This window comes from Colias croceus, chromosome 25, assembly GCF_905220415.1.
Source record: "Colias croceus chromosome 25, ilColCroc2.1".
NCBI classification, from domain to species: Eukaryota; Metazoa; Arthropoda; class Insecta; order Lepidoptera; family Pieridae; genus Colias; species Colias croceus.
Window position 1 is genome coordinate 5,492,719 of NC_059561.1, and position 12,414 is coordinate 5,505,132.

Sequence of the window (12,414 nt, forward strand, 5' to 3'; positions counted from 1 at the left end):
AGGTAAGTAGGTATACCTAACGACTTTTTCGACAGTTTTTCACGTCACAAATCACGACAGATTAAACAAACAATAACAAATTGTACATTAATTGAATTAAAAACGATAACACTCGGATGTTTACAAACAAGTATAAATACACAAGAATAACATAGGATACCACGTGAGTATGATACAATCAATTTAATTAATAGCTAATCATTCGTAACAGTGCTAATGTGACCGCCCGTGAATGCCGTATTAACATTATTATCGGCAAATTGTTTATGAAAAATCACGTTAATGCAATTAAACTGGTTCATATGTCTTTATAAATAAAACAGTATATTCTATATCGATAGAAACAAATTGTATGCTATCGAATATTAAATAAGAGAGGATTGATATCGTTAATTAATTATTATAGAAAAAGAAATCCCTAGTTACATGTCAAAACTAAAGGAATAGCTGTAGAAGGTAGCTTAAATTTCTTAATTATTTTAACTTATAAAAAGTATCTAAATTGTTTCTACGTAAAACCGAAATTCTGATTGATACTACTGTTTTAAAACAATTATTTCACCATTCAAAAACCAACAAAAGACTCCAGAAACACTTCTTCCAGCTTTCAATTTCTAATATCACATTTCCAGACAGCTAGAAAATTTTCCAATATGGCGCCTCCTTCAGCAGTTCCTTTGTCATGCACTCATACCTTATAAATTAGTTCTTTGCTCAGTGTAGTGTTAGACAATAGACGTGCCTTGTAAATTGAAATACATAGTAATTTAGAAAGCTTTGGACAACACTTTCGATTAAATTATAATAAAGAAGATGTATTATCGTATTTTGAAAGAAGGGAACCAGTGCGTTTTTCTTTTATACTATTTCTCATAACAAAATTTTTTAACGAGCGGTGAGGGCAATAAACAACCCGTAAACAGTTCTCAAAATACAAAGATACAAAGATGGGAATGAATACCTAAGTAATGAAGTAGGTTCTTCACTAAAATGTTGTCCATTTGGGTTTAAAGGCGAAGTTTGCTACATACATCATTAAAAGCGAGATACTTACTCCACAATATACCTAATATAAACAATTAAATACCTAGTCTGTGAAGAAAAACAACGTGAGTCTTCCAAATCTGAAAAGAATTAATTACATTTCTGGTGATACTAAATGTGAGAGAAGAAACAATTAAGTACTAGGTATAATATTACGAGAAAATTCAAATTCACCTGAAACGCCTCTTTCGCGAGAGACGGGAAAGTTATAGCTTTAATCATCCCCGCTTTTGCATAAAGCTCAGTATTGTATGCAAATTTCCGAATAATACATACATACAGATCCCTTTACTTTTATGTATCTTTCTCGATATTAAGGTAAAAATTCAGTTTAGCAAAATTCTTCACATGAATTACGTCTAGACCACATTTATTACGTATTTGTGCCAAATGCGGTGTTTATGGTTTAGAGATATGACTATTGACTAACCAGTATGTACCTATTTCTTATTAATTTATTGTATAAGGTAACAAAAAAATGAACAAATAGATATTAAGAAAGAAAATTTCACAACTTACGACCACATTTATATTTTCGCTGTTAAAATAATTCATCCAAGATTTTAATGAATAAAGAGAACGTAAAAGCAAAACCGCCAATTAAGCTAGTTATACCGTTGGGACCGGCATTGTACTTGAATGTGGGACATTTGGAATTAATTTTAATTGAATGTGCATTAATATGTCCATATATTCTCCTGAGATTAGACACGACGCGACGGCCATAATTTATTAGTGCGTACAAACGCAGTGTGTCTATAAAGTTGTGTAATTTGAAGAAAATACTAGCTGTGCTCCGCTCCTGTTGGTCTTAGCGTGATATTATGGCTATATATATAGGCTTATAGTCTTCCTCGATAAATGGGCTATCTAACACCGAAAGATTTTTTTCAAATCGGACCAGTAGTTCCCGAGATTAGCGCGTTCAAACAAAGAAACTATTCAGCTTTATAATATTAGTTTAGATTCATTACGTTCTGTTCCGACATTGAAATATTTTTTTGGATCACGTGCATTTTACAAATTTTATCTATGCAATACAGTGTAGATTATTCAGAGAAAAATATTGTTATATGAGCGTCTGCGAGTAAACTCGCCACGACTAGGCAAAGGTCTAGTTAATATGTTAACTACCCGTACATAATCATAGTACAAAAAAAAACCTGTTTCCCAGATCAAAATAATATGTCACATCTCAATTACCCAAAAGTTCCATCATCCATATAATTTATCATTCTTGCTAAAAGGGATCCTTTTGATACATAACCATTCGTTGTGATTAAATATTATGGGCTAATCTAAATTGCTTTCACACCAGTAAGAATATATTCGCCCAACCAAGCTCGGTATCTGAATTCTGAGTTAAGTTCCTTATAAGCTTAACCATTTTTACGTTTGCCTTTACAAATTTATAGTCCGGAAAATTATTTTGTTAACGTGGGGTCCGGGGATTAAAAGCTAATAAATTGGTTATAATTTTGAGATGAGATCGCGTAATCCTGCACTTGATTATTTAGAAAGAAGGAAACTTTGTTAGTGTTTCTGATTAATTATTAGAATTTGAAATTTGTCACGAGACAAATTTATATAGTTATTTGTTGATTTTAAACTAGGTACCCATCAAGTGAAAACGTGACCAACAAAGAAGCATTGTGATTATTGAATTTATAATTAATATTGAATATGAATGAGCCAATATTTGGCTTAAAGAAGATAAACATTGAATTTCTATTTCTATTAGTGCTATATTAACTAACGAACTTCATAAAAGATCATGTTAAACCTTAGAGCATTAATGCTCTAAGTGTAAAACCGTCCTAAATGGGTTTTTTTCTGATTTATGAGTCATAAATTTTCCGTCACATAAGCTACGTTGGTATATGACGTCACGAGTAATAATGATGTAAGGAAAAGTAATGACAAATATTATTGGACAGTAAATAACAACTCCATTTGTATTGTTTTCTTACTTATTTACCTTATGTACTCACTTCGTCCACACTGATCAATATAATCTGCAATTCTATTTTTGAGATTATTTTTATTGACATTGCTATACACTTTACTAAATTGAATAAAGCTTTCACATCTCCTATTTTTATCTTATTACTAGCTGCGCCACGCGGTTTCACTCGCATTGCTCCGCTCCTGTTGTGCTCAGCGTGATGATATACAGCCTTCCTCGATAAATGGGCTATCTAACACAGAAATAATTTTTCAAATCGGACCAGTAGTTCCTGAGATTAGCGCGTTCAAACAAACAAACTCTTCAGCTTTATAATATTAGTATAGATTATCTCCTTTGTCTTTTCGTATAGAATTAGTTCATCAATTTCAGACTGGTGTTAATGGACATTAAGTTTGCTTGTTTGAACCCTTATCAATGTCAGTCTTTCGAGATAATGGGTAACTAGTCTATTTGCCGGGAGACTATCCTTTACTTTTCATGACAGCAAAAGTGATTAATTTCCTTCTTTGTAAGAACGATAGCTAGAATCTTCGGAACTACGTCGCGATCGTTAACCACAAGATAGCAAAGTCCTCTACTGCAAGACTGAATTAAATTATTGGAATTTTCAATGTTTTAAAAGTAAACGCAAGCATTAGCAGTGTCGGCACTAATACTTTCCAGACGAAAGTTTTTCGCTGCAATTTTCTAGAATCTAGGGTGAATTGTGTAAAATATTACCCATTTAGCGAATTTATGATAGCTTTCTTATCTACAAAATGTATTTTTCGTGTCGCTGATATGATGAATCTATAATATCATTGGCTCTGGATTGTACCTAATATGGAGACCAATTGAAACATATTATATGCTGCGGAAAATCTCGTATACATATAAGCTGAATAGAAGTTTTATTCTCAAAAGAAATATTAAAACTAAGGCTGAAGAAAGTTACAACACGGGACACTTACAGAAAAATTTTTACTAGGAAAAAATATGTTACCCCTCATACTGTAATTTGTGTAGAATATTTTTTTAAGCTATTGCATAGCTTTTAAGCTATTGCATAGCTTCTATCGCGGGCCTTGAGCGCGGGGACCGAATCGAGAAATTCCGTAACGAAAAACCTCACGCTCCCCCACTCCGACGGGCGGAGAGGTGTGGCTTGAAAGTGTGGAGGAAGGAAGGTGGAATTCCTCCATCGAAAAAGGTTTCTCGACCAGTCTACTCGACTGGCCGGCCGTTATGGCCCCAATGGATGATGTCGGAAAGTTGTATATACCTGTACCAAAAAAATTTCGCTTGCGCGATTCAGAGCGAGGTGTCGCTACAAAGGCATAGCATGTAATAGCTTTACCGCGGCAGTCCCCGAGTGCCACACGTCGTTTTTTTTTACTAAGATTGTACATGATCGTGCGAGTGGTTCTTCATGTTCCATTTACATCTATTTTATAATAAGTATTATAGTATCTAGTAACAAAATGTATCCCGCATGTGGACAGATATAATTTCGTCAATATAAGTTTAGTGACATTTATTCAAATCGAAAGATTCACGCTTATTATATTTATGTAAAAGAAGAATACTTTATCATGTCTGTTGATGACGAATGAATTTTATAAATTCAAATCTATCTATAAAATACAAAATACCAGGACCAACTCTACTAACACCTACCTATACAAAATTAAAACGCGACGATAATACTATAGTTAGTTACTGATTATACTACAAAAATGACAAAGCATAAAGCATAAAAATTAAACATTGCAAAAGAGGAACAAATACATTACAAGGACATGCCATAACTGAGTAATTTGCACACCATATCGCTGTGTACAATCTCTTATCTTGATTGTAGCTTAAAAGGGTTTTAGATGCACTTTAAAAGGCTAACGCCTAACACCATTAGCTAACTTCAACACTCTTATCATACACGGCATAGGTTTGAGTACTAAAATTGTCAAATACAAAAAGCATTGTTTTTAAGCTATTGCATAGCTTCTATCGCGGGCCTTGAGCGCGGGGACCGAATCGAGAAATTCCGTAACGAAAAAACCTCACGCTCCCCACTCCGACGGGCTCGGAGGTGTGGCTTGAAGGCATGCTATGCTTTACCGCGGCAGTCCCCGAGTGCCACACGTCTTTTTTTTATTTAGCTACTAATTAATTATTTTTAAATGTAAATGTATTATATGTACTTACATGGGCTGTGGCAAAATATATCTATTCAGTAATAAAATGTTACATGAAGAAAATGTTGATGAAACAAAGAATAATACAATAAGCAACGTTATTGCGATTAACTATTTTCAACTAGTTTCAAATGTTTAATCTTTTTTTACCCTTGTAAAAGTTTATACGAACAAAAAAAAATTGGTTGCCTGTAAAGTCGGTATACGGGCGAAAGTTTTACGTGACAACGACTTTTTATGTCTGTCTCTCTCGCTCTTAGGCGGGCTAACCATGCCCGCGTGCCTCTTTCGGTGACTCATCGTAACGTTACCGAGCGTTACACTTTTTCATAAGTGACTCCCAGCCGCAACCTAATTTAAGACGTTGTCACGTCAAAAAATGGCGTTTATTTTATTTATTTTATTTTATTTTATTAGTTTCCAAACAGCTTATACAACAATATAACATACAAATTATAAAAGTACAATTTAAAAAGTTCTATGCATAAACCTATTATATGGATACACAAAATATGTTTAGTATGAAAGATGGCACTTCAAAATACTGTTACCATAACAATAAAACATAGAAAAATAGAATCAAAGGAATGCTTACAAGATTCGGCATAAATCCGCATGTTTCAGTTGCTACGCAGAGCAGTAAGTATTAAGCGACGAAAACTGGCTAGACTATTTGAAAATATGTCAATTGTGTTATCTTTATTAACTATTTCGTTATAACTTCGGCATAACCTATATACTGGGTTATTGTACGAAATGCATAAGCGAGTGGCGGGTATATAGAAGGGTTTAGGGTTCCGAGTGACACGAGCGTTACAATACAAAGAGAATTTAGAAAGCATATCGGTGTGAATTAGGTTATTGATAATTTTAAACATATAAATTAAATCAATGAATTTACGTCGCATTTCAAGAGAATCCAAATTGAAATATTTAAGTCGAACGTCATAGGTGGGCAAGGATCTCCTAAGGTGTTCACGATAGCATAGAGAACGTAGGAATCGTTTTTGTACCGATTCGAGCTTGTCGATATGTGTTTTGTAGAATGGAGACCACACTGATGAGCCATATTCAAGGGTGCTACGGACCAGAGATTTATAAAGAATTAGGGCACTATTTTTATTTTTGAAAGATCTGGACATTCGTAATATAAAACCTAAATTTTGATTGGCTTTTTTGACAGTAGATTCGACATGATCGATAAATGATAAGCTTTTATCGAATGTCACCCCTAGATCACGTATGGATTCTTTACGACCTATGATAATATTTGAAATTTGATACGAAAAGTTAATGCTGTTTACTTTATTAGTAAATGTGACAATATGACACTTAGAGGTGTTTAATTTCATTAAATTTCTCTCACACCAGGCATGAAGAGCAATTAAGTCTTCTTGAAGTAACCGACAGTCAGCAATATTTTCGACTTTTCTATATAGTTTAAGATCATCCGCATAAAGTAGACATTTACTACCTATATTAAATCGTAAGGGTGCATCATTTATAAAAACCGCGAACAAAAGAGGGCCAAGATGGGAACCTTGGGGAACACCGGAAGGAACAGAAAAGGGTTCAGATAGGTAGCCGTTGACAGCAACTATTTGAGTGCGATTTTTAATGTACGAGATGATCCAACGCAATAAGTTCCCATGTATACCACAAATCATCAGCTTTTTAATCAGGAGCTCATGGTTGACTTTATCGAAAGCCTTCTGAAAGTCGGTGTAAATGACATCCACTTGTCCTTTGTTGTCCAAAGTTTCTAGGAGATAGTCAGCGTATTCAGTTAAATTAGATGTTGTTGATTTACGTGCGACAAATCCATGTTGTTCAGAAATAAGTAAAGGTTTAACGAAATTGTAAATTTGATTAGAAATTGTAAGTTTGAATTAGAAAACAAGCAAGGTCTGTGATAAATTCGATAGACATAGTTTATTTCCGATCTAATGTTATTTTATAAATGGATCTATTATCAAAGCTACAATATTATTGTACAATTCCCTGGATTGCTGCCAATTTAGTAGTTGTATGATTTTTTCGAGTACTCTACACTTTGTAAAGTTTTCATAATATTAACAGTAAAAACTTTTCACGATAACATTGTAAAAATAAAAAGTTAACGTTATGAGAAATTGGATTTTATCTATGTATATAAGGATTTTATCTTATTGTTGATTATATCTTAAGCCGTAAACATAATTAACAATAAAGATTTTTCTTTAAATTAATTAAATGAGTGAAAAATAAAATACTAAAGCCATTTTTTATGAAAATTAAATTTTAAGTTATGTATCTGCATAAAATGTAAACAGCAACAATTTCGTTATGTAACGAAGAAAATATTGAAAACGTAGTACATATTATAAGCTTGAATTCCACTTTCACTGAACTGTTTTAAAAAAGCCAAGACAAATAATATAAGAAATAATCCTATCCTATAGATGTGAATTGCACCATTTTATCACAAAATATGAAGTTGAATAGAACAAACGGTATACGTGATCTTACACTTATATAGTAACTACGATTTAGCTCTTAAATATGGTTTACGAGGAAGAAAAACATCTGTTTTAGCATACAGCAACATTTAAACAACCCACACCAATTAACATCATCATATAAAATATTATATATCATCACTTAAAACTACACACTTTGTATTGAATTAAAATTCTTTGAATTAAAGATACTCAGTATATCTTCAAAACAATATACTTCTACGATATCCTAAGAAAACGCACACTAAATTATCTACTACATATTCTTCTTCCTAGAAATGCGCCCATTCGATAGCTACGTCGAACTGCCTCCATTTATTTTATCCCCAAACTGTGCAAAGCTCTAAACACAAGCCAGTGATTATTTGGAAACAAACAGTTGAACTGGAATAACAAAAATGTCGGAAATGGAGCACAAAATGGAACGTTTCAAGAACAGAATAATGAGACTGCACGAGAAAATACAAGACCAAGTACAGAATAAGATAGAAAGATCCAAACTATCGAGATTCGTGTCGCATCTATCAGATGACAAAAGTTCGATCGACTCAATGGACAGGGACAGTATTGATAAATCGTCTATAGATTCTAAAGAACACAAATCTGATAGCATTCCTTCAGTTATAATAGATGAGCCTAGTATTACCGCAGATCCGAAGGAAATTTGTAAAGACTTTCTAACTATTGAGAAACATGGAGTGTTGTACAGAAAATGTCGGTCTGCGACGAACTTAAATATAGACGATGATTATAGTTTCCACAGTTCGAGTGATTCGTGCTACTCGTGTTTATCTTCTAGTGATGAGCGGTAAGTTTGTTCTTGCATCTACTGTTATGTATAGTATAATTTACGGCTAAGAAGTCACGTGTAAACAAATTACCCAAAACAAGTGTTAAATAAAATGCACGACGATTTACTAAGATTACAAGTATATGTATTTTATTAACCGACTTCAAAAAAAGGAGGAGGTTATCAAGTCGGCCGGTATGTTTTTTTTATGTATGTACACCGATTACTCCGAGGTTTCTGAACCGATTTACGTGATTCTTTTTTTGTTCGACGCGGGATATTGTCGAATTAGTCCCATAAAAATTTTATTCGGATAGGCCCAGTAGTTAGTTTTTATTTTATGAGCATTTTTGTCTGTATTTGTAAATGTTACAAGTGCAACTTTGAAGTCGGTTGTTTTTAACGCAGCCAGTTATCACTTGTTATTACTAAATAATGTATTCTCTTGTTAATTTTAACATTTTAATATTATCGCATTTTTAGTTCTGATTATCGAAATGAAAATCTTGTCTTTATGGGTGATCTTAATTCTGGGATCTTCATGTAAAAGTATTAACTATTAACGGTCAATGGCTTCAAAAAGTTTTCCTATCTAATATCTCAAGGATCTTTATAGCGTCTGACGACATCTTATTTACAATGGTCTTATAAGGGACTTATTAAAACGTGTCACATAGCTTTATGGAAATATGATTACATTTTGTCTATAATTACAGTGAAAATAATTGCTAATGAAGTTGCTATATCATCAAATATTTTATTTATTTACATTTAGTAGTAAATTGGGGCAAATTCTTGCTTTGAATGTGATATCACAGTAAAAAATGGTCTTATACGTGATCCCTGAATAGCGTCAGCCAATTCATTTCTTTTAGTGATTTTATGAGATACTAGTGGTCCGCCCCGGCTTCGCCCGTGGTATAAATTTCGCAATAAAAGGTAGCCTATGTCCTTTCTCGGGTATCAAAATATCTCCATACCAAATTTCATGCAAATTGGTTCTGTAGTTTAGGCGTGATTGAGTAACAGACAGACAGACAGACAGAGTTACTTTCGCATTTATAATATTAGTATGGATTGTAAATGACCTATGAAAAGTATTTGTTTAGGAGTACATACCTGTTTACTTCGTCTTTAAAAGAACTTACTGAAAATAAATACAAATCCACAGAAGTGAAATCAGACCAAGAGCTGGAAGTCTTCCCCCTGGACAGAGTGTCGACGTTCCGTTTGCTATAAACACATGTACAGACATAATAGAGAAGATTGGCAGTCGATTCCCAAGGTTAAAGAATAGAAGCGACAGGATTCATAGGGTATAGTTATGTGTCAATGCCTTATTAACAATTGGTGTGGTAACGTCGTTATTAAAAAGCCAGCAAAGTGCATGTAACACCACCGGTGTTATGTGCGATATTGAATAGGCATGACGACAGTATCCATAAATGATCGTATTAGTGTTTTTAAGGGAAAATGTATAATAAATAAATTCAATATAGTGACTTAAAAATCTTAAAAACACTAAGATTAATGAGATTATCAATAAAATAAAACATTGAAATTCTGCAGTTGGCCATTTTGACTAAAACACGCGTGACGTCACGCTTAAGTAAACAACTCACGTCAGATGTATTTTGTTGTTATGAATATGTTGAGAATACGCATTTTTATTTATTTTCTATTGTTTCACGTATGCTTTATCGACTCACAACAGAAATATAATTGCGAATTCACGAATACGTGGTTTCGGGGTTCTCCGCGACAACTTTATACAATCATTTCTTATTATTTTCTCGCTTAAAATAATTACTAACACATTTTTGAGTATTATTTTAATGTGGATTCACACTGCAATACTATTTATACTGCACACCACTTATAAACTTTGAAATTCGTTTCTATAACACATATTAAATAAATATTTCTTTAATTTTCTTCGCAATGCATACAAATAATTACGTATTTACTAAAGAGTGACGTCACGCTTACGCCATGACACCTCCGAGCTGTTTTGGCACAGTTGATAAATATTTTTTGAAAAATGGCTTTTATCTTCGTTAAATTTAAGTTTATTAATGAAATATAGGGTTTTTCTTGTATAGTAAACGTAAACACACATTATGGAAGAGGATTTCAAAATCTTTCGTCATGCCTATTGACATCAGGGGATTACCATAATGTGTTAAAGCAGTTTTAATTCCAGTGTGAAAGACGGACAGAGCTATATAGATTGTCTAGCGCCATCACTTTCTCACCCTGGAATAGATACTGCTTAAAAACTTCTTGTTTACTCCCCCAGATAGTATCCGGTTCCTTTGCTTGCTCTGCCATAAAAAAAATTAATAAAGAACATGGTCAATATTTGTCGTGTTATTTGTCTTGGGGTCTACTAATACTGTTCTAATGGTGTATTTGGTTGTTGTGATGTACTAACATTTATGTAGATATATTGGGTATAATATAGTTGAATCATATATTTTATAGATTTCACGGTTGTGGTTACCATTTATGTTCTTACTAGATGTCCGCCCGCGGCTTCGCCCGCGTTTGCAAAGGAAAACCCGCAAAGTTCCCGTACCCGTGGGATTTCCGGGATAAAAACTATCCTATGTGTTAATCCAAGTTACCCTCTATATGTGTGCTAAATTTCATTGTAATTGGTTCAGTAGTTTTACGTGAAAGAGTAACAAACATCCATACATCCATACATCCTTACAAACTTTCGCCTTTATAATATATATTAGAATATTAGATATTAGAATCTGATTTACTTAGCTATAAGTCCTCTAGTACTTAAGGTATTGTTTGCTGAAGTTTTCATCCAACAAACTGTATATAATGCCTACTATGTAAGTTTGAATCAAAACAATATGTTTACGTTTTTGTGTTTCTAACAAAAACATGTTGTTCAAGAAACCCAAAGACACATATTAATTACATTTATCCAGATACCCAATCTTCCAACCTGTAGGTTAGTGTACTAAGCTCTAATAACAATCAAGGATTTCCAAAAGAAAGATACTTCACATTTTTCCTTACACATCTTAACGAAGTAATTGAGAGTATGTTTTTGTATTAACTAGAGCGAGACATTACAACAAATTACTACATAAGACTAGTTCATTAAATGTTACGAGCGAATTGATGAGCAATTCTATTTATTGCGTTGCATTTATATGTTTACGCTTTATAAAAGATCTACGTTTAGAAATTAAAGACTTTTTAACGGATTTTAAACGCGATTTATTCATTCTATTATTTTCCCGACGTTTCGAACACTTTACAGCGAGCGTGGTCACGGGGAGACTGAGATGTTGTACGTCTTGATGGTCATTCAAAAATTGTTATTTGTGAACTACCTCCACCTATTCCTCCGTAGTTGGTATCTGGAGTATTTTTCCGGATGTTGGCAGTATTGGCTGATCGTGTCTTCTAGTCTTTTGGTACGTTTGACATGGGATTTTAAATTCTTAATAACAGGATCCCAGGTGTTAGAAAGTTTCAAACCATCTTCTCTATTGAAATTTGGATGTTTTTTAATTTCAATAGCCTCGCGCACAAGTCTTGGAAAAAGTTTATTTTCTCTGGCAAGGATTTGTGGTTGGTCAAATCTTATGAAGTGGTTGTTGTCCAGTGTGTGTTCACATACCGCAGACTTCTTGTGACGCCGATGCTTGATATCCGCAATGTGCTCCTTCAGTCGGTTAGCAATGCTTCTTTTTGTTTGGCCGATGTATGAGAGACCACAGTCACAGTCTAACTTGTACACGCCTGCATCTTGTAGAGGAATATTACTTTTAATTGGTCTCAAGAATTGGTTTATCTTCTTATGCGGCTTATATATAGTTTTAATTGAAGCTCGTCTTAGGATTCTTCCAATTCTGTCAGTAACTCCCTTCACATATGGTAGGTAGGCCGGTTGTCTTTCAACTGTGTGTG

At 33.5% G+C, this 12,414-nt stretch overlaps 1 protein-coding gene across 5 annotated transcripts in view; it reads left to right on the forward strand.

Moving 5' to 3' along the window:
• LOC123703224 (multiple C2 and transmembrane domain-containing protein) overlaps positions 1-12,414 on the forward strand; it is a 137,612-nt gene that overhangs the window by 111,613 nt on the left and 13,585 nt on the right. For 3 of the 5 annotated variants that reach the window (XM_045651155.1, XM_045651157.1, XM_045651156.1), the window contains exons 2-3: positions 7,962-8,493; positions 9,647-9,791. The exons of the other annotated variants lie outside the window; for them this stretch is intronic. In XM_045651155.1, the coding sequence (XP_045507111.1) occupies positions 8,084-8,493; positions 9,647-9,791 (555 nt within the window). In that variant the 5' untranslated portion in view covers positions 7,962-8,083. The remainder of the gene's footprint in view (positions 1-7,961; positions 8,494-9,646; positions 9,792-12,414) is intronic. 5 annotated transcript variants of the gene reach the window in all.